The sequence below is a fragment of the Anas platyrhynchos genome, chromosome 3 (genome assembly GCF_047663525.1).
Source record: "Anas platyrhynchos isolate ZD024472 breed Pekin duck chromosome 3, IASCAAS_PekinDuck_T2T, whole genome shotgun sequence".
Lineage (NCBI taxonomy): Eukaryota > Metazoa > Chordata > Aves > Anseriformes > Anatidae > Anas > Anas platyrhynchos.
The window spans coordinates 31,756,051-31,779,144 of record NC_092589.1 but is presented as its reverse complement, the minus strand read 5'-3'; the positions used below and the strand labels follow the sequence as shown (position 1 = coordinate 31,779,144).

The 23,094-nt window shown below is 41.3% G+C and overlaps 1 protein-coding gene across 4 annotated transcripts in view; it reads left to right on the top strand.

Moving 5' to 3' along the window:
• The first annotated feature begins 1,386 nt into the window (after positions 1 to 1,386).
• AHCTF1 (AT-hook containing transcription factor 1) overlaps positions 1,387 to 23,094 on the top strand; it is a 48,808-nt gene continuing 27,100 nt past the window's right edge. Inside the window, exons 1-8 of one of the 4 annotated variants that reach the window (XM_072035648.1) lie at positions 1,387 to 1,523; positions 9,531 to 9,657; positions 10,845 to 11,098; positions 14,272 to 14,452; positions 15,220 to 15,427; positions 16,588 to 16,704; positions 17,970 to 18,054; positions 22,644 to 22,794. In XM_072035648.1, coding sequence (XP_071891749.1) covers positions 9,537 to 9,657; positions 10,845 to 11,098; positions 14,272 to 14,452; positions 15,220 to 15,427; positions 16,588 to 16,704; positions 17,970 to 18,054; positions 22,644 to 22,794 — 1,117 coding nt within the window. In that variant the 5' untranslated portion in view covers positions 1,387 to 1,523; positions 9,531 to 9,536. Of the gene's footprint in view, positions 1,524 to 1,730; positions 1,751 to 3,452; positions 3,609 to 3,650; positions 3,786 to 9,530; positions 9,658 to 10,844; positions 11,099 to 14,271; positions 14,453 to 15,219; positions 15,428 to 16,587; positions 16,705 to 17,969; positions 18,055 to 22,643; positions 22,795 to 23,094 lie in introns of those variants that run through there. The other 3 variants (XM_072035647.1, XM_038176763.2, XM_038176762.2) reach the window with 3 other exon arrangements.

The window sequence follows — 23,094 nt, the reverse complement described above, 5'->3', positions numbered from 1 at the left end:
AGACCACTTCATCATGGTACTCCTCAGCTATGCAGGCCAACAGCTTTACATGCCTATAGCTGGGGGCATCTTTGGTCCAGACCTCTCCCTGTAACCTTTTTCAGGCCCGTATCTAGGCCTCACAAGGTTGTTCGCTGCAAAAAGTTCTGACAGGAAGCCTTTCTGTCTCCATCCATAGAGCTAAGAATCTCATCCAAGCTGTTACCACTTCGAACTGTGCTTAGTGCAAAAGTGCTTTTCCTTCCCTGAACAAATGCAGTTTTGTCCTGCACATCATCACGCTTCCACAAAGAACACTTGTCTGGCTGGTCTTCTGGGTGCTGCCAGACCTTTCTTTGCATTTATCCCTAATGAAGTGAGAGCTGCTTCTTCTCATTTCCAAGGCCTTTCTTAGTCATCTCAGCTTTGCCTGTCTCATGCATAGCCTCTCGTGAAGAACAAAGAGCCAGTTCTGACATCACCCATCACCCTGTGATCCAACCACCTTGCTATGCCCTCATACACTGCTGTATAGCCTTCACGATGTCCAGCATGTTTGGGACAAGCTATCTGCACACATCTGCAAGAACACTGTATCTACAAATTCTCCTTTTCCTCACTGCCCACAAAAACACTCGACTAGGGTCACATTTTCGTACTGGCACACACCATCCTGCAGGTTCCTCATATTGTCCATCACACAAGCTCCTGTGCTGCATCAGGAGCTGGACTCTACCGTGCTACTTCAGTGACTGGCACAGGGAGGTCCTTGTCCACAACCCGTGCTCTTATGTGTCACAAATTAATATATCTAAAATGGCATCAGCAGCCACTGAGTCACGATTTTCATTTGCATGACAATATAAAAAACTGAGTCTTAACCTTAAGAGGTGCAGCTGTAATTTAGAGATAATTGATGCTGTTAATAGTGTGGGAAGCTGGGAGAAACTGAGTGTATTTGACACTCCTTTGGTGATCCTGCCACTTCTTGGTAGCACTGCAGATTTGGTTATTAATACCTGAAAATGTCTGTTTTAAAAGAAAAGTGTTTTGAGCATGATAGCATACCTACACTCCAAAGGATAGCATTAGACTTGCTCTTTTTCCTTCTTATTTGCTTTCCATCCTTTCAGTGAATAACCTTAATTTTATGTTGACCATCTTGTTTTTTAGCATATGTTTTCATATTAAAAATAAGAGGACAAGTGCAGCTAAATAGCCTACTTCTTTGAAGCCCAGACGGACTGAGGGCGAGGAGGCAGTAAACAGACCAATTTAGGAAACTGGCAGGTGCTTCCTCTCCTGGAAAAGAGGAGGTGAAGAAAGAGGTGGGTGTCTGCAAGTCTTCTTTGAATCACACGCCTGGGGTGGTTGCAAAGCCATATTTGAGAGTGTTTGGTGGAAGTGTTTTACAGGGAGGGTTTTTTTCTGCTGAATTTGGTGTTGTCCTTAAAGAAACTCTAACTGGGAGTCCTTGCTGTGATGGGAAACAGATTAGTCCTGAGAAGAAGCTATTCTTCTGAAAGAAGACATTGGAGTCTCAGGTAGGATTATTCAGTGTTAGTTACCTGGTTGTTTTTTGTCAGTCCGCCTTTCTGAGTGTGTATTTTTCTGTTTAAACATTCATCTCAAAGTTCTGCTGCTTTGCTTCAAAATCCATTGTGGATGTGCTAAAGAGGTCTGGAATATAAGAACTGACTCGTATCCTGATTTTCACTCTAATTTTTTTTAGGGTATTTTAGGACATGCACGTAGGAGTATGAGAGAAAAGGTGGGTATTAAACTGCTAGAGTGACACTTAATAGCTCTGGTATTTTCTGGACAATTTGTAGAATGTAATGGAAATGATCTTGAATGCAATGTGCAATGAATCTCTTTGTGAAGGTTACTATGTGGGCTGGAGCAAAAATAGCTTGAAAGTGAAAAATCTGTTAAAATGCCAAAGATCAAAATTCCATCTTTCTGATTTTATAGTTGAAAACAGAAGACCTAGTCCAGTAGTTTAAACTGAGGGATGAAAAGAAATTATGCTACAGGTACTCCTGTGAGTTCCGTAAGCTTCGCGTAAATTCTCACAACAGCAAAACACCTGAATAAAAGAAATTAGCTGGTTTTTATTTAAGTGTGTTAGTGACTGCATTAGGCTCTGTTGAAGCTGGGAGAGTTAATGGATTTCTTTTATTTAGCATGAATATAGGAAAAAATGGCCTCCTTTAGTAGCTGAAACAAAAGTATTACCATATATTGAACAGCCATGCGCAGATTGATTAAAAACTGTCTTCTACATGTTGACAGAGATTTGAATACACATGGAAAAGAGAACAAAACATGTTGTGCTAGGCTACTTTGAAAAAAAGGGAGGAGGGGAGTGTGGAAGCAATTACTAGGTGGGAAAGGGGCTGAAAATATCTTCAGTCATCTAATTCTTACGCAGTACAAGAAAGGAGGAGCTTGCTCATTCTTTGTACAGGAAGGGTTGCACAAGAGATACCTCAATTTATTATCACCTTCTCATCCTAAGTGAAACGACATCCAGAACATCAGGAGCTATGCACTGGGATTCACTGAACGGTAATTTATAAGTACAGATGCTTTTCTAATGTTGCTGACGTTCTCCCTCCATGAGGCAGAACCTGAAAGAGTAAGTATCTTGCCAAGGTGATGGTGATGTATAGCTTGCGTTCTGAAGTAGATGGGAAAAAGGTCATAAATCCGTTTGACAAGTCAACACAAAGAACTATCATTGTCGTGGTTGTAAAGAATAGTTTTATGTAAGTACCTCCAGCTGCCCTCACTCCAGGGGTGAATGTGTGGGACAGTTGTGTTCTACCTCTAGAGAAATGTTAATTTGTATTGCCACTTGGGTATTTTTTCATGCTAAAATTTCAATGTAGTGTCTAGAACGAATACATGTTAAAATATGTTTAATTTACAGTATTATTTCATTGAAGTATAACTATGCTTCTGCTTCCTTGCTGTGTGGACCTCTGCAGTCAAACAGAATTAACGCAATAAACTAGAAACCAAGGATCGAGTATGCCTGGAAGGCTGTTTATTTATAAAATATACAAAGTCGTCTCCTCCTTGGCACTTGGCGTGTATCACACACAACTGCTCCTGGCGAAACCCCATTCGGGTGCCCTCGCTGGGGTTTCAGCATGCAGCGAGCAGCCTCACAGGCACCTCGCATGGAGCCTCCCTGAGCCCCAGCTGCGCGTCCTCTGAGGCGGGCAGGCCCCAGCTGCCGCCATGTGGCGTTGGGTGTGCGGTGGGACAGCTCTGGCCCCTCAGGGTGGTGCCGCCCCTCCTGCCCCTCCCCGGCCACGGGGCTGCCCGCCAGGCCCCGAGCCAAAATGGTGCCTCTCCCCGCGCCGCGCCAGCATAGGCGCCAGCCGCCCAGGAACTACACCTCCCAGCGTGCCCCGCGGCGGAAGGGCCGTGAGGAGCGGAAGCGGCGTGCCGCGCGGCACACTGGGACACGTAGTCCCGCCGAGGCGCGATCCCGCGAATTTGAAAATTCCCGCGGCGGCGGCAGCAGCAGCAGCATCACCGCGGCAGGAGCAGGAGCAGCAGCGGCAACTCTCGCGAGACCTCCGCCCGCCGGCCCCCGCGCGGTGTGAGCGGGCGAGGTGGGTGCCGCGCGCGCGGGAGGAGGAGGTGAAGGTGGGGGGGGGGGGAGGGGGCGGGGCGCGCGCGGCTGCGCAGGCCCCGATCGCGGCGCGGCGCGGAGCGGCCGGGCCCGGTGCGGGCGGGCGGGCGGAGGGAGGCGGCTGCAACCGCTGCGGGAGATGCCGCCGGCCTCACCGGCACGTACCGGGCGGGGGGGGGCACGGCGGGAGGGAGAAGGGAACGGAGGGGAAGGGAAGGGGGGGGGAGGGGGGCGGCGGCCGCGTATCGGGCGCTCCCCCGGCGGCTGCAGGCCCGGCCCCGAGCCCCTTACGTAAGGGCCCGCGGGCGGCGGCGGCGCGGCCCGGCCCGGCCCGGCCCCAGCCCCGCACGTGGCCCGGGTGAGGCCTGGGCAGCGCCGCCGGGGGCGGGCACGGCCCGGGGGGGGCGGGGGGCGGCTTCCCCGCAGCCCCCGAGCGCGCCTCGCGGCTCCCTGCCCCCGCCTGGCTTTATTTCCCTCTCTGTTTGCCCTTTTGGGGCTTTTTTTTTTTGCTGGTCCTGACCCGGCGCGGTGCTCAGCGTGTGCCTGCCGCGCTGAGTCCCTGCATCACCCTTGCATGCTGCTGCCTTAACCATAAATACTCCATGTCTTCAATGAGCCCGGTCCGGAGGTGCTGCTGGTAGGGAAGGAGGAGCGTGGCGGCTGGCTCCCGGCTCTCAACTCCGTCACGGTGGTTTGTAAAATACCCCGAAACCCAGGGGCTTGGTGAGGAGTCCTGAGCCCTGCCCGTAGCGCAGCGTGCTCATTCAGGTGCCGTGTTCGCCCCGTGGCTGTGGGTGTTTGTGGCGGTCCCGGCGGGCGGCTGTCACGTGCTGGGGCACACGGCGCTCTGCTGTATCCTGCTCTGCTGAGGACAGCTCCTCGTGCGCTGGCTGCATCGACATCGACTCGTTGTGCTGCATTCATCTGCTCGGGGATTGCTTTTTTCACGCAGCACAGTGAGCTTAATCAGGCTCCTATTAATTTCCTGCCTTCTACCTAGTAAGCTGTCAGATGCAGTTTTCGAAAAATAATGGTGACAAGCGGTTGCTGGCGTGGTGCTGTGCTGCCTGTGCGGAGAACAGAGTGCTCAAACTGGGAGGGCACTCACCGAAAGCCTGGGCCTGTCTGTCTGTGTTTCAAATGTTTTTGCCATTCAGCTCATCCTGTTGCCCCCTGTGAAAGCGCCGGGAAGGATGTATGTTACGGTGGCATGCCAGGAGGCTGGAAATGCCTGGTTGACTACTGGCTGTCTGTTAGGAGGCTTGTGTGTGCTCTGTGCTGCTGACACCTGCCTCTGCCCGCCCTTGGCGTACCAAGTAATGTAAAAAAGACCATAATTTTAGAACTGACTGCAGGAACTTCTGCTGGCTTAGCCGTGTTAGCCAGGGCCTGCCCCTCTTGGGTAAAAGCATAGCTAAAAGCATAACCTCGTGTTAGAGGTTAACCATAGGAGGTAGCTGGGTGAATTGGCTCCTGTGTTGGGTTCTGATCTGGTTTGGTTTTGCTTGTTCTTTGATTTAAAGGGAAACCAAATACATGGTTTGTGTCAGGTATTGGGTTGTAGCTATTGGGGATTGTTTGGATAGAGAGCTGCAACTCTTTTTCTCCTCACTCTTCGCACTGTGGATCTGTGTTTCTCAGCGAGCTTGTGGCGCATCCGCACAGCCTCTGACTGATGAAACCTGTAGGCTGTGCTTGGGGGAAGCGGTCTAGAATTATGATGTGGATGAGCATAATGAGCAGTGGCTCTAGACTGAAGTTCAGGTCTTGGTTTAAGCATGGAGCTTTTGCTTAAGACATTAGGGGGAAGTTTCTCTGCGCAGCTAGGAAAGAAAGTACCCTGTGGTGCTCACTAAATCCTCTCTTCAGGAGTAAATCACGGCAAAGTGCTAATTCACTGCACCTGACTACCAAAGTGCTGTAAGTGTCATCGTCTTCTGCTCCTCCTCTGGTGCCTGTGAGTTGCTTCCTGTTTTTTTCCACTGAAAATGTCATGGAAGTAGTCAATAATAGCTCTTGAAGTTCTGTAATTGTCAACTTTACCTGTTAGTCAACAGAGTGTACGCTGCTCATCTCAAAAGAGTTAGCTTTGTCTTTCACCTTCTCTTCCTTGGCTTCTTCCCACTCTTTGTCCTTTTTCTGTAGAAAATGTGCCTGGAATGATGTCGTGCAATGCTGTTTGTTCTCTGATCACTGAATAATACTTTGCTGAAATCACTTTAGCTTCCCCATCTGCTGAATGAGAGTGATGTTTGTCACCTGGAGCCTTCTCAGTGAGGTAGTCTCTAGATGAAACAGGGAGTTAAAAGTTGGCTGTGTCTTGGGCAGTGACCTTTCTAAAAGTGAAGTTGGTTTCAGCTCCTTGAAACTGAGCGTGGAGTTTCACACGTGCAGGAGCCAGCACAACGGCTGGCTGCCATAAAATGGGGAAGGCCTCGCTCCCTCTGCGGATTTGCAATGCGTTGGCCTGCCTCTTCCTTGTGTTGACTTTAGTGCTCGCTAGCTCTATCTGCAAGCCAGTTTAACTCTCTAACCTGGCAGAAAGCTGCTGGCTTTTCGGGGTTAGTTTCCTGCCTGCTTAGGGAGTTGGCTTGGCTCGCAGAGCAGTCGGAGAGGCTCACCAGTCAGTGCGGGGTGAGCCGCAGGGATGCGGTGGGGTGAACATGAGTGCATGGAGAGGCAGGAGGCAGCAGCCAGGTCTCTCTTCTGGTGCCGGTGAATTCACCGTGTTTTGTGAAATCACACCTGCTTGTGACTGGCCATGCTTTGGGCTTTTTCTTCAGCAAGCAGACACCATTTTCTTTGTCTTCGAAAGTGGTTTTCATGCACTTCGGTCAGTTAAAACTGACATCCCAGAACTCTGACTTGGCTGTCTGTGGTTCTTCTTGAACATGTGGTTTCTCATGTTTTTCTTTTGGAGTCTGTTCATCCAAAAATGGGCCATCATTCAGGGTTTTTTGACACATTCATGTCTTTGGGAATAATTCATGATGTGTGAAGTTTTAAGCACCCGGGGTGGAAGAGGAGTTGGCAGTGTGTACACAGAGCGCTTTGGTGTAGGATGCAGCTGGAAGGTCGGATGCCGATTTTACTCCTGAATGTGGAGTAAGCCTGTGGCATTTCACACTAATCTGGTTTCCAACAGACAGGAGGAATACAAATGTAATCGCTGACATTGTCTTCAGAGAGAGCAGAAACGCAGTCAGTTTTGGATGTACTTCTGAACAGGAGAGGCTTTGTGCCTTTAACCTATCTCTGTCCTAGTCACAGGGTTCTTGTGAGCAAATATTTTTCCACTGTTGTGATTTCCCAGCAGTCGTTGGTTTAACTTAGCAGAATGATGGAAGTAAACCATGCTAATAACCTGATCACTATACATACTGTTCATAATTTATCATGGAGTTTATCTTCCCAGTTCCATATTGCCAGGCCAGATGTCTAGGAAAAAAAAAGTCATAAATTCATGTTGGCTTCCTAGAGGAGACATAGGCATGCCTGGTGCTGTAGCATTTTTTTTCATGCTTGTATATGCATTTAAAATAGCTGCAGCATGATTAAATGTAAGGTTACAAGAATGCTCCAGGTGTTGAAGTGTTTGGTGTTCCTGAGGGGTGGCACTGGACTGACACAGGTGAGGGGACTGCGGGCAGGGCAGTGCTGTGTCAAACTGGGAGCTTCCCACCGGAGAAGAGGAGTCCACTTGGCTTTGGTTCAGGGTGGTGGCTGTGGGGCTCGTTTGTTCTTTGAAATTGCATCTCCCCACTGGATTATCTTAAAATACAGTTTTCAGTTTGGCCACACAGAGCTCAGGCCTTCTCTCTGTGCTTTTGGCCTGCAGGTGGGCAGTGGCAAAGGCAGGAGGGCTGAGGGCGTGCGGTTGGGAATGCCACCTGCCTGCCCTACTGGGAGGGAGACACCTCGGTTCTTTAACACAGAACCATCGTGCGACTATTGCGAAATACCATCTTAGTAATCATGGAGTGCTTGTCACACAAACGCATTTTTCAGAAGCATTCGTGCTTATTTATAGAGAAGATTTATGGTTTTATTCCCCACGATCGTGTTCTTTTCTGAATTGCATGCTGCTTTCTACACTTCCTTCGTACGTGCTGTCAAAATCAGTGCTCTCCCTTAGCGGAGCATCAACTGGGTGAACATTTTAAAACAGGCTACGTCAGGGTTTTTGAAGTAGTATTTAAAACAAAATGTAGTGCTTTTATTAATGATCTGGGTGATGAGGCAGAGCGTACCTTCAGCAAATAACTCTTCCGTCAAGCCATCAGCAGCTTACTTTTAACGAAACAGTGAATTAGACTGTGAAGCAGTTGCCATGTGCAAAATACCCAAGAAGTTATTTCTGGTAGTGGTGGGTCTTTGGCCTGGTCAGAATGCAGAACCTTACCTGATTCCTAGCAGAACATCTCGGATAGAAGTCACTGGGACCCTGGACAGAGACTACGTGTTTCAGATCCTTTTTCTTCCGTCTATCTCCTTGTCTTACATGTCTTCTAAAAAGGATAACAATTGCTGACAGAAAAAGAACCCAAGTAATAAGAACACATTATATCCTATTACATGAGAAGCATTTTGGGTGGGTTTTCTTACTTTTTTTTTTTTTTTTAAAGTTAATGACATAGTCTACTTTTGGTATCTATTTTATCTGCTGCTTCCATCTGTTCTGTTTATCTCCTTCTGCATGTGCTCTGCTGAGTAGTCTTTCTTTGTTCATTACATAGTATATCCCCATTACTTTATCCTGCATTTGTCTTGAATATGATTTTTCTGCTTGGTTGCCTTCTTTCTCTGCTCTTTCAGATGTATCAGTTGGCTGTCCCGTTGTTCCTCTCTTGAAATTTCTTCTCCTGATTATATTCTCAGGTCATTCCTACTTGTTCAGCATCACAGAGTTGCAAAGGAACCTATGAAAGCAGTTGGATATTGATGGAAATTAGAAAGATGCTATTCAGAAGCCCAGAATATCTATTAGTATTTGGCATTATGGGTTACTCATGCAACATGTTCAGTCACTCATTTATGAGTAAACTAAGGCAGACTGCTGGTTGAAATACGGAGCATTTCACTGTCTGGGGCACCTCTATGCAGTGCAAAAGCTCATCCTGTTGGCATTGCTAAATGATGCTAACTATGTAAAGGGGGCCTAAAGGAAAGATGGGGAGAGACTTCTTAGCAGTGGTTGTAGTGACAGGAGAAGGGGGTTTAAACTAAAAGAGGGGAGATTTGGATTAGATATAAGGAAGAAATTCTTTACTCCTGCAATACTGGCTTTGCCAGAAACTGTTGTTTTTTTTTTTTCAAGATGTTACCTTCTTCACGTGGGGGCTCTGAATACCGGCAGAAGATACAGCAACATGTTCTCAAATGCGTGAGGCTTGTGACTTTAGATAGAGTCGATTCCAGTGCCCAGGTCTTGGAGAATAATCCTCCACAGAAGGATAATTCATAAAAATTATGTTTGTTTATCTTGTCATTTCCCCTTAATATTCTGTAATTCGTCTGTTATTCCCAGAGCCTGGTCTTCAAAACTAGCTGTGACTTACGCTGTAAGAGAAATAAGTTATTTTTCTAAAACCCTGTCTTACTCTGCAGTGAGTAGACTTGAGCTGTGTGTATTGTTTTGCTGCTATTTATCTGTCAATACCTGTGCATTGCTTTTTTACTGAAACTTCTCATAGGCATTAGAAAAGCAAATGGTTGTCACTTTGCTCTTTTGTAAGGTCAAAAACTGAATGCCTTTTTTTCCGAATGCCTTTCCCCCCCTCTTGCTTATAAGAACTACACGTGATGTAAAAGAGATTATTTGATGTATATTGATGAAAACTCTGTGAATCTCAAAAATATATGTCTGACACGAGTATTTTTGCATTTCTTTATTTCTTTACAGTGAAGAATGCAAGACCTAACGGCTCAGGTAACAAGCAGTCTGCTGCAGTTTCCTGAGGTGACTATTCAAGCACTTGGGGAAGATGAGATAACCCTAGATTCTGTGCTGTGTGGGAAGTTTTCTGGAGGTGAGCATTACCCTTTAAAATGTTATTGTTGTACAAAGTCATTATTTTCTGGAGGTTACCTGAAACATAGGGTCATAGAATCAACTGCTTTAGATTGGTTCTATTGAGATGCATCAGGCTTAGAGAAGATAAAAAAGATGTCTTGGTTATTTAAAATGCTAATATTAGAATGAACTTTGAAATCACAACAATCCTCATTGAAGGCTGAAATAATCTTGTGCTATTAAAGTCATTTACTTAAACATGCTGAATCAGTGAGCTTTCCTCAATTTTTAATTAACTAAAGAATAGTTTTTCAAGTAATAGTGTTGTCTTGGGCTATATTTATTTGCACCAGCACAAGCTATATGACCATCGTGATACCACATGTGGGAATAGTTTTACAATGTTAGAGACAAAAAAGAAAAAAAAATATTTTCCAAACTGAGTAAAACAAAGTGGCTAAGAATGTTAGGCACTGCAGCCATTATTTCCAAACTCCTGAATAGGATGCAGATGAATATCCAGTGAGAGTTTCTGAAGTGGCTAAGCTGATTAGATAGTTTTTCTTTCTGTGTGATCAGAAAGTAGAGCTGGGTGCCTGTCTGGATTTCCAGGCTTCTGTTAAGACCAGGTAGAATCCACCTACCTGGCTGTAAATGCAGTAATTGAGTTAATACTTCTTTGAGTTTGAGGTAGTTCTGTGACACAAAAACTCTAAATCCTTCGGTAATCACAGGTAAGATTTGTAATTTACTAATGCATTTACCATCATTTTAAGATAATTTCTTCTCAAATTCCAAATCCATACCCAAAGCAGGGATATGTCAAGTAAAATTAATAAACCGGAATGAATTTTACAGTTGAAATGTACTCGAAGAATTGAATATCCTTATGTATTCAGATGTTTTTTAGCAAAATCAAGCCAAATATGGCATACAGACTGGATCAATTTATTGCAATCGTTGCCCCCAACAATTAAAATCATTCAGTATATGGATGACAAGTGCAAATGCCAAGTAATAAGGTTGTAAATTTTAAGGTGGGCTGCTTGAGGATTTCAACGTGTCTTTTTAAATAGTTGACCAAAATTAAGTAAGTTAGTCTTACTCTGTTAGGTACTTTTATTGGGGGAAGGGGGCGATGACTTTTAAGTTGCTTTCAGTCCTCTGCTGGAAATTTTGAGTCAGCTTTCTTTTCTCTTCCAGGACGAAATGGCCAGGCGTGGTTGGCATGTGGTCCTCAACTTGAGGTAGTGAACTCTGTGACAGGAGAGAGGCTCTCTGCATATCGTTTCAGTGGAGTGAATGACCAGCCTCCCACTGTTCGCGTGGTAAAGGAGTTCTCCTGGCAGAAGAGAGCTGGGCTGTTGGTTGGATTGGAAGAAGCAGAGGGAAGTGTTCTCTGTCTGTATGACCTTGGAATATCAAGAGTGGTTAAAGCAGTTGTTCTTCCAGGAAGGGTATGTACTTGTTAATCAGAGAAGCAAAGCTTTTATCTTACTATGTGCTGTTTCAGGAAAAGCTTTGGAGCATCTCTTTGTAGGACGTATTTTATTCTATGCTGTATTAACATACTGTAACTTCAGAGCATCCAGTCAAGAGAATCATGATGTAAAAGGAGGGGCCTAACAATACCATTGTCTTGAGAATTATAACGGTAGTAAAATGGGTTTGTTATCTAATTCTCCAAGTTCAAAAAAAGGCATTGATTTTTTTTTTTTTTCTCCTCGTCAGATTGAAAAAGAAAAAAGTGCTTTGAAGTGTCTGTAGTACATGTTTCCTAAGTGGTTTATTTCTGTCAGAAGTACTGTCGTTAAAGTATCTCAGACTTCCATAGCTGTTGTGCAGTGAATGATTTAGACATTTCAAGTTGAAGTTTTATATCTTACATCTAAATAGAATGAGCTGGGAATAGAAAAATGAAAATAGGTTAAGAAGGATCATTGTCACATATTTAATCTGTGTGTATGGAAGTCATTTGAATATAGTTACAACTATCAGTTGTAGGAAGGAGTTTTGCTGTGGCACAGCAAACTGTTCAGGAGAAGATGTGAGGAATCTTGCAGGGGGAAGTTGGCTGTTTTGTGATAAGGGTTATGAATTTTGGGATAAAGCCAAAGCTTATCTGAATTTTTGCTGTTCTGCCCTAAATGTTTTTGATTACAAGCATGTTTGGTCTGTTGCTTTCACTTTGGTTCCTATCTTGTTGCTATTAGATTAATTACATCAACATAGACAGGGCACAGGTATTACTAATTGGAGCATAAAGTTCTTACGTTGTGTGTAGGAGCAAAGGTAAGCAGAAACAAGTAGATAAAGCTTGCACTTGACTATTTTCCATTTGTTTTGGATTTCATTGTTCTGTAATTCATACTGGCACGTATGTAATGTATAACCTGATTTAATCTGCCGAAATGATTCTTCCACACTGATTATTTTTAAAAGTAAAATGCAAATCTATTCTTAGTATCACTTTCTGCAGTTTGAGTTGTTGCTTTTTTATGGCTTTAATGAGCACATTAATTTATGGACTGTTTTTACTGTGGGTATATCTTCTGTAGCCAGATATAGAGGTTAACTAGCTTACAGTAACTCTGGTCTGAGGTGTTCACCCATTGATGTATCCATACAGCGTAGTTATAGTGACTGTATAGCTGACTTTTAGTGCAAGAGTAGATTGGCCATTCAGAAAGGAAAGGATTCAAAAAACTTGTAAACTTAGAAGAAAAATGCCTTTTTGTTTTGTGGGAGCGAGCATCTCTAATTGCTTCTGGACATCCATGCAAAATGTAGCAGAAAAATTAAAAATGTTACTGCAACCTATTTGAATTAGGTTCAAATTTGCTTTTACTGGAACTAAAGCATTAAATTGTTTTACAGTGCTTGTATGTTTCAGAACTATTGAATAGTATTTTCACAAATTTTCCTAGTTTGTGTGAGGCAGAAGGGTAGCATTGAGATTCAGTGAGCTGAGAGGAGTTGTCTTTGTTCATTCCCAGAATGAGCTGGCAGTGGGCTAGGAGGATATGAAGACAGTGCAGAGAACAGTGGAAAAATGTGCTGTTTCAGGAGCTTTTACATAGAAAATTGATGTGTTAGAACCCAGAAATATTTTTTGCAAAAGTTGAAGATTCATTTGGAGCCAGTAGTACAATGACAATAATGGTCAAAGAAAAATTAGAAGTAACACCTGAACGTTGGGTAGTGCTGCAGTGAGGTGTGTACTGTACTTGTGCTCTCCTCATCACAGTCATCAAGATGCACAGCAAAAAATTTGAATACTCAAAATGCTTTTGGTACTGCTTTGAGTAGCAGGGAAGATTGGAGATTTAATTTGATTCATAGGAAAATGAAACAAAATGTAGGTATGTAAATAGCTGCAGATACTTCTATGATTAGAAGTGTTGGGACAGCTGAAAGGTAAATTCTGTAGTGGATTGTTGGGCACTGTGGTCATAACAAATATGGGAGAGGAGAAGACTTTGAGGCTTCAGGGTTTAGTTAGTTTTTCCAACACTGGAAAAAATATATAGGAAGAGACTACCTTGTGATGGACACTTCTTTCAGTTTGATGTGACGTTGTTGACGTAAAGCTTCCTGTTTTCATTCTGTTGTATTTTGCAAGAAGCTAAATGACAGCCTACATTCTTTCCTTGTATAGCTTTGCTGCAGGAGTTTTCAGGTGTTTGTATCTCTGGTATAGCAGTGAGTGCTGTCCCAGGAGGTGTTGCAGGTGCTGAAGGGTCTTAATTTTAAAGTAAAACAGCATGCAGACTGCCTTACAGCAGCCAGATGGCTTTTGAAGATCTCCAAAGAAGGAGACTACAACCTCTCTGGGCAACCTGTGCCAACACTCCTTCAGGGATCAACAGATCCCTAAAGATGTTTAACAGGGCTGGGCCCACTGTTGACCTGTGAGGTACACCACTTGATACTGGCCTCCAACTCGATGTTGTGCCATGGGTCACCACCCTCTGGGCTCAGCCCTTCAGCTGGTTTTTGATCTGCCTCACTGTCTGCTCGCCCAGCCCATGTAACAACTGTTTGTCTGCGAAGATCCTACAGTAGACAGTGTCAAAGGCCTTACAGAAGTCCCGGCAGACAATATCCACTGCTCTCCCATTGTTAACTGGTATAGTCATTTCGTCACAGAAGTTTATCATGTTGATTCTCTTTGGTCAGTCCATGTTGACTTCTGATGTCAACTATGAAGGCATAGACTATATCCCAGTGCTGATAGGCTGTGAGCACTGGGAGAACTAGATTTTTGCCTTATGTAAGGCTGTTAAATGCAGTAAAGTTTCTTCTGTAATTAATTTTAAAAATTTCCTTAGTTATTTCTAAGTAGGAAAGAGAAGATGGTAAGCTGTAATAACAGAGTGTACCATATAAGCTGGAGTTTATTGGATTAAATAACTGTAGGAAATACCGTAAATGAGAGGCAGTAGCTGATTTTTCTACAGGACTGATTTTTTTTTTAAATTGAAATAATTGAAAACAATGCTTTGCTTTCAAGTGTTGTGCATTTATGTCATAGTGAGTGTTTCTGATGCCCTAATTTTGGTTTCCTTGTTGAATGATTTTTATTTAGCTTGTCAGACAGGTTAAATGTTAACTTATGCTTTTCCTGTAGGTAACTGGTATAGAACCCATAATTAATCATGGAGGAGCCAGTGTGAGCACTCAGCACCTACACCAGAGTCTGCGATGGCTCTTTGGAGTGGCAGCAGTGGTTACAGATGTTGGACATGTACTTCTGGTTGATCTTTGTTTGGATGATTTATCTTGTAGTCAGAATGAAGTAGAAGCATCTGGTAAGCTTGCATTTTTTTTCAACTTGAAACACCCATTTTAAATGTAAGAAAGCTTATGTCTTTTAAGTAAACAATATAGATCCAATTTTGAATATACTAGCATACAGACTACTGATTGCAGATGGTGGTTTGGTATCATGAAGTCCTGAACTGGTTAAAGATGGGAGTGGCTTAATGCTCTTTCTAAAGTTAAAATGCCCACCGTCTTCCACCAAGATCAATTCTTGCCAGTGAGGTATAGGAACTTTACTATCTGAGCCAGTGCAGCTGTCTGATGGGAAGTTGTCAGAAGCACTCTTTTTATTGGGAATGATATTTTGCTTCTATTAACGAATATGGGGGCAAATTGTAGGCGTATTTTTAAGATTAAATCCAACTTACCAAACGTCATGCATTTGGACGACTGAAATACTTGATTTACCTATTCAGTTTTCGTATGCTGTTCCGTTATTACAACAGTAGCTTCAGGAGTTGATATCCTTCAGAGCGCTTCATCACAAGACCCATGCTCCTGATGTACAGAGTTCAAGAAAAAATTCTTTCTGGTTATACTTCTACCTGATTTTGAAATACAAGTGAGAATTTCAATCGAGTTAGAGTTCTTTGAATACATATGAAATGACAATAGCAAATTACTGTTGCATAAATGGGTATTTGGCCTTGGATGGTAAAACTAGATTATCAGTGTTGTCATGTCAGTGTTTAACATGCATGCTAAGTGAAATAACACATTCTTTTATCATGTGATTTTTTTTGTATGTGTGTAGACCTAGAAGTTGTCACTGGAATTCCTGCTGAAGTTCCACAAAGAAGAGAAGCTGTGACCAGAGAGGGGCGACATCTCTGTTTTCAAGTACAAAATCCATCAGGAACAGCAGTAACAACCCTGTGCTACATAAGCAGAAGCAATCTGCTTGCTGTGGGTTTTTCAGATGGCTACCTGTCACTATGGAATATGAAAACTTTGAAGAAGGAGTAAGTAGGCTTGTATGCTTGCAGGAGGGTTCAAAGAGCTCAATTCTTGACTTAAGGAAATATGTTAAATTAAAGAAACTTTTTTCTGGGACTGAAATTCTTTAGAATAATCCTGGAATGCTTAGAAAATCTCTTTTGAACTACAAATTCATACATGGGATAAGTTGACCACCTTCTCCCCAGTGGCCTATGTTTTACTTATTGTGCCTCTGGATTGAGGAATTGTGGAAAGCATTCTTGTTTGGGTTATGTTAGGCCATTGAGATGTGACAGAGCTGATTTTTCTAAGACAGTGCATTTTTCAGAACTAGTTACTGCAAGTAGGGCATAAATTGCAAGGCTGAAATATGTTAATAATAATTTTTTTTTTGTTACAATATTCTCTAAAGAGTCTAGGGTGAGACTATTGAGACATGAAAAATCGGTAGCTGACCTGTGCTTGAATATTTCTTTCTTTCTATGTTTCAGCCTTCTCTGATACAGGTGATTGGCCTCTATCAAGAAAAGGATGCATGCGAATGAAAGCTTGCTTAGAATGCTTAGAGACTAGAAAAAGGGGCCCATAAATTTATGGGTGATAGAAAAGTTAAGGGATAATTTCAAAGAGGAATCTCTCTTGAAATACTTGACCAGGTTTAGAAAGGGATTCACTTAAATAAATCTGCAGTGACTAACCAGAAATTATTGGATACGTAAATAGACAGTGGCGAAATAACTAGTTAGCAAGAATAGATTATGAAGTTACATACAAAATTCAGAAGTCTGGAAGAAGAATGCTTTTCTGCATAGTCCAAGTAAAGAAACAAGAAGCTACTTCTGTTTGGCACTGTTTTGAATTTGTTAAAAAGAACTTTAAGTTCTATATTTAAGTAAGATACAAAAGTAGGAATCGTCTCTTGCCCAGCAATTGAAGTAATTGTTTGGGAGAAGCTAGTTTGAATTATCTTATGCAAAGGTAGTAAACACAGGTTATTACATTTGATAGACAATCTCCTTACCTCTTGAGTAGTCCTTGAAAAGTGGTCACTTCCTTGAATCACTTGTTCAAGATGCAAGTATGAGAGTAAGCATTTGGGTACTCTTCTGAGAAGATGCTTCTACTCTTCTGCAAACTTGGCCGGTAGACTTACCTCCTTTATTTTTATTCTTTAAACCTGTAGGTACCACTCTCAACTTGAAGGAGGAAGAATTCCTGTATATGCTGTTACTTTCCAGGAACCTGAAAATGATCCTCGCAATTGTTGCTACTTGTGGGCTGTTCAATCTACCCAAGAAAGGTAAATTAAAGTATATATTCTATATTTCACTGAATTAAGTTAAAATATGCTCACTTTGTGTAAATATCCAGGGTGTTTTCTCAAGTACAGAAGGTGTTAAGCTTACAATGCCGTTTTTATAGTTTTTAACAAATGTGAAGACGGAACTACTAGTTAAAATAATGATGACCTCAGAAATCCTTTTATTATAGAATAAATTTCTTCTTTCATTTGTAGTTTGAAACTTCTGAGAAGTCAGTCGATGAGAATGAATAAACATTGACTATCATGTTGTAGTCTTTTTCTTGAGTTTGGGATTTCACTAGGAGTGTAATGTCATTATACTTGAGCACTAGTAAATCTGTCATTTTCTTTACGTACTTTCTCTTAGTTTTGACTGTTGATGTTTCTTGCATTTATTGAAATTGCTGTTGTAGAATTGTGTGTCTGTATTTTTAGAGAGTTCTCTGGAAGCCTTGGGTTCATGCAGTTCCTACTTTGCTCAGAGTTTCAGAAAGAAGGTGAAACAGTAGTGGCTATATTTTTGTGCTTGCATGCATAATTATTTCCTTTTGTTCCTTGATGACTGCTTTATGATTTGTTTGATACTCACAGTGTGGTATTAAAAGCAGTTTAGGCTGCAAATCTAGAACACTAAATGTGCCGATACAACAGCCTGCTGTCCCTAAAGGAGGAGAATCACAGTATTGCTGATGACCGTCTGCCAGTTTTAGCATTCTTTGGAACCTCCATGAGTTAGTTCAGCTCATCTGGCAGAATACCATCCCTGTTCAGCAGAAAAGTAAATGGTTTCCTGCTGGGCTAATGAAGCAAACCAGTGTGTGGAAGGGTGCAGTATATGCAAGAGAGGGACTGAAATTTTGTGATAGGGGAAAGGAGAGATCTCCCTCTTTCACCATTAGTCACCTATTTTGTCAACTCAGCTGTTCACAGAGTTGCAATCTTTTAAAGTTTAAATTGAAAGCAGTTTGGCTTGAGAACTCTTCGCTGTGAAGAACTATTTCCAACATATTTTAGTATATACAACATATTGAAGCTTTCAAATTACATGGTTAGCATTTACTGCTGTGGAGCTATTAGTGTCCAAATTTCCTCCTTTATGTTTTAGCAGCTAAATGTGACCTATTGTCATGTTAGGGAAGTGGTGTTTTTCTTTTCTGCCAGAGCACACTATTAAGAAAACTTTGGTCTAGGTCTGATAAAGATGACAACGAGGACTATAAAGCAGCTTTCTAATCAAATTTCATAATTTGTACCTTTTTCAGTGAAGGTGATGTTTTGAGTTTACATCTGCTGCAGTTAGCGTTTGGTGACAGAAAACGCTTGGCATCAGGACAAGTCATGTATGAGGTAAGATACGTGTGCATGTGAAAATATAACAACAGTAATTTTCTCTAAGGGGAGTATCAATTAAGTTGGCAGGGTAACACCATCAAAATTCAGAGCTGACTGAAACAATCATCTTCAGCTTATTCCTCTTGGTCATGACCTTTGTCCGGGCATTTTGAAAACAAGTCATATGATTTTAAACTCTGATGTCATGTGTTCAAACTAGATTCATTTGCTAAGAGCTCCTGTAAACTCAATTTCCAAAGAGGAAACAGGTTTTACAAATAAAATTATCCTTAACCAAAACATCAAATTAATGGGGTGTAGTAAGAGAAGAAGGGCTTTGAATAGCTTTGTTTGTTTAGCCAAACTGCAGACTTGAATAAGCTTCTCTGTCTGTAACCCTTTTTAAAAATACAGTTGTGTATCTTTCTTTCCTGATCATTTGTTTTATATTGTTGTTTTTCTTTTGTATTTTGTCAGCCAGACTGTAAAGAGAATGCATCTATAGTGTCTTAAGTATTGATCCTGAAGCATAGTAGCTATTAAGATCCTTCTTTATACATCTTGATTGGCTTTCCTGTTAAATCTATTCTTAAAGCCAGCAGAATATGTGAATACAGTAAGCAGTGGTATGATTTGGTCAAAAGAGTATACGTGAATTGTTAAAACTGGCTCCAAAAATAATGTGTTTAAAATATAGGTGAGGTATTGGATACTGATGCTGGTTAAATCTAACAGATATAAATAAGTTTAATCTGTTTGATGACTGTCTCTAGCAAAACATAATTCTGTATGCTTGAATCTCTTCCAAAATTCCTTTAAGTCAAGTCATCTTAGTTGGAGCAATTCTTTCCTCCTATTTTGTTGTTTGTTTGTTTTTTTTTAAATTGAATATCCTCAATAGTTATGATCAACAGTTATGATTCTTGTGTCATGATACTCTGTTTTTATAAGGACTGTGCCCTTTGATTGTTTAGAACAAAGGCAAAAATTTGAGTATAAATTCTGACCTTTTTCCTTATATACAGCAAAGCTCCTTCCTCATTTGTAAATGTTGCTTTTTGAATAAGTTAAATTTAGGTGATTGGGAAAGGTGGTGTTTCTTTAAAAAGCATTACCTATCACGCTGGTAAGATATAAATATCTCCAAGTGATTCACTAGGTTCTAAATATGGATACCATCTCTTTATTTTTGTGTGTGTTTTCTGTTGTTATGATATTAATATACCTTGCTTTAGAGGAACAGCACACCCTTACTGGGTTTTTAGTTTTTAAAAGGGCTTTTGCTACAGTTCACTTCTGCGTTTCTTGCAGTGCTCTAAGAACTTTGTCAGGTTGATAGGACAAAGCTTCTTTAATCTTTGTCTGTTTCAATTTTTTTGTACTTCTTTGTTCTTTATACTCTTTTAAATGTTATTTTTAACTTCAGCCTTGGCAGTGGCAGAGGTTGTACCATGTTGCATGTGCTTCTTTGGAAAAAAAAAAAGTCTACATCCATCACTTCTGTGGTAACCAAGTTCTATCTCAACACTTTAATGTTAGAACATGGGTCCTTTTACTATTGAGCAGTTTTTTGTCTTGGTCACCTTACTTGTCTGAACAAGACATGACAAGTGTCAATTTTTAGCTCAGAAGTTCAGCAGATTTTAAAAATGGATTCAGTTGCAATTCCAGCTGATACTTAAAAAAAAAAAAAAAAAAAAAAAAGGCAGAGTGATAACATAATGTGCTTGTGACCCCAGAGAACTGTGGTGCAGTCAAAGAATTTAAGACACTTAACCTTCTACAGACCTTGCAACCAGTAATTCATTCATATTCTTCTAAGAGGTATCAGGTACTGTTCTCTGGATTTGAGATATTCTACCCCTATGCTGTTTCTGCTTCCCATAAGTGTTGTGGAAATGTGAAACTGGCACCAATCTTACAAGTTGATTGAAGAGAGAATTAAACAGCTGGACATGCTGGGGAGAAAAGATATCTGACTTCTTCAGCTGGCTTCCATATGAGCCACTTATACATACAGCTTCATACCAAGACGTGATAACACATACTGTCAACAAATTAAAAAAGATTGAGACATGTCAGGACAAGGAGGTGTGCTCTGCAGTTGACATGAGGGAAACATGTAGTGTCACTTTAGCCGGTACTAGAGCTCTCAGTGGGTTTCTGAAGGTCTTAATACTTAAATATGCCTACACAGCTGTCTGAATCAAATTTCCTGTTCATCTTCAGGGGCAGAAGGTATAAAAATTGTTCCAATTTGCCAGGTGAAGTTTGAGTAAATAGAAAAATACTATTGGCCTTTGGCCATTGAGTTGAGTTTATAGAAGCATGAAAGATTTCTTTCCTATATCAGTTTCCTATATTGCTTAACATAGATTTGCTTTCCTCAATGGAAAAATTAGCATGCGCTCTTATGCGTCAGGAGTTTTCTAGGGCAGGAATTGTTTGACTTCCACCCCCCCACACTCTCTCCCAAGTTGGTGAGGAACTGGCCTTTATGAAGTTACTCAATGTCAAGTAGGAAAGGTATACACATATTCAGTGGTATTTTTCTGTGCTGAGTTAAAATAATTATAATTTCATAAACTAAAAGATCTGTGACCTTTTGATCCTTTTCCTTATGCCTCAAGATCTGAAATCTCAAGTCAAAGAGAGTAGTACCTTTTAACCTGGCTGCATAGGTTGGCTTCTTAAATGATGCGGAAAAGCTATAATCAAAATCATCTGGACTTCTTGAGTAGCAGTTTCCTTTAAAACATCCAGATACATATGCGGAATGGTATGAAAAGGACTTGGACCTAAGCACAATGATAATTCTTTAATGCAGTTGGATTCATTTAGCAGCGCTTTCTGGTTACCACTCACAGTTGTGTCCTCCAGTTACCTCCAGGTGGCCCTGCTTGATCAGGGATTTGGACCAGATGACCTCCGGAGGGCCCTTCCAACCAGCAGAATTGTCCAGCAGTTAAAATTCATCTCTAGCAGGTTTATTTAGCTTTAGTAGTTTATTGGATGAAACAAACTTTAGGAATGGTGGACTTTTTTTTTTTCAGGGAAACGTTTTATTAAAAATTGTTTGGATAGTTTCCCTCCATAATAGAAGTGAGATTTAATTAGGCTTTGTGCTAGTTTTTCAGGGGGACCTTTTATATTTTTCTCATCTGTCTATGTGTGTCTGTTATTTCTGAAGTTACTTGATAGAATGGACTGTGCATACTTCAGGGTAAACTTCAGCATTTTTCTCTGTAGTAATGAAAGACTTTTTTTTAAGACAGTCTTGATATTTATTTGTAGTATTTCTTCAGAGAGAAAATTGGCCTCTTCTGAGGCTAGATGAATTAGATGTGCCATGTGAGACTGTATTGTTTTGTTCCAGCTCATTTCAGAGTTCTTAAAGCTTAGGAAACTTGGGTAGAATCTGGTAGAATTGATTTTGGGATTGGTTTGTTTGTTTAGGTTTTAGGGTTGTTTTTGTGTTTCGGCATTCCTTATTTATTTGTGGTGGTGGTTTTTTGTTTTGAGGTTGTGGAGCTGTTGCTTGTCCACAATACGCAAATTGATGTGTTTTACGGCAGACTGATTGAACCAATGCTGCATTTGGAAAGGCAGTATTTCAGTTAATGCTTACTTGAGAAAATACTTTAGAAAATGATGCTATCGGAAACGGCAGCAGGACTGTGTTGAACCTCTGAATATGTCTAAGTAGTTTGCCCATTCTGAAGTAATTTGTGATCCTAGATGTGTTGTTCATGTCTACCCCATTTTGTCTCTGTTTTCCTCTTCTGCTGTTGGCTGTGCTTGGTGAAGGAACCAAGGAATATTTCATCCATTAGTCTGACAAGATTAGAGGAGGAGCTAGTAGAAGCTTATATGGCCTAATAGAAGATTGTTAATCAGTAAGAAATTTCTCATAGCTACTCCAGAGGGATGTGTGTTCACTCTAGTGGTGTGCTTATAGTTAATATCTTAATATTAATAATAAATAAAGAACTTCAGCTGCTGTGATGCCATTACTTCTCTAATTTCATGGGTTCTGTAATCAAGACATGGAGCAAAGAGCTTTGTTTGCATCTGTATTGCATTATTTCATGAATCTATTTGTAGATAAGTATTTCGATCTGTAACAAACCCTTGTTTGGAAGAAATTCTGCAAAACATTTTTAGAACTGAATAATGTTAGAGAAATGCTGTGCTTTGAAAATGGGGAAAGTATTATTCACAGAGAGGGTGGTTGCACACTGGAACAGGTTCCCCAGGGAAGTGGTCACTGCACCGAGCCTGACTGAATTTAAGAAGAGATTGGACTGTGCGCTTAGTCACATGGTCTGAACTTTTGGGTAGACCTGTGCGGTGTCAAGAGTTGGACTTGATGATCCTTAAGGGTCCCTTCCAACTCAGGATATTCTATGATTCTATGATTATCAATTTTACCCACTATGATTTTACTTTTTTTAAAATTTGCTTGCAGATCAGATGTAAATTCTATTTACTATTGGAAATAATCAAGGGGGAAATACACATCATCACATCTGTGTTACATTTAGATATGTACAGTTGATTTAGGTGTAATGTTTGTTTTTCTCTCTTCTCTTATTCTCCCCCAGGGCTTTGAATATTGTGATGAAAGGTACAGTTTAGATCTCACAGGTGGAGCCTTTCCCTTGAGAGGACAGAGCAGCAATACTAAATTACTCAGCTGTCAGACTGTAGAGAAATTTCGCAACCACGTTGACAGAGAGGATAGCATTAATGAAGGTTTGTTGTGATGTCCATGTTTGGTTATTCCAAAAGGAATGGTTTTGGAATGTGAACAACGAATGTTCTGTACCCACGGTCTGAAAGCTAAATATCTGTATAGAATAGCCTGTTTGGCTTATCTAAAAAGAAAAATGGGATGCTTAAGTTACGTTTAAAGATGGAAATGGACAGTGCAATGAAGAGATCTGGTATTGAGTAAATTGCGTAAAGTCAGAAATTGTGCATTTCTTTTTTAGAAAAATATTTGACATAGCCATTTTTAAAACTTGCATTTTTAAAACTTGGCCATTTTTAAAA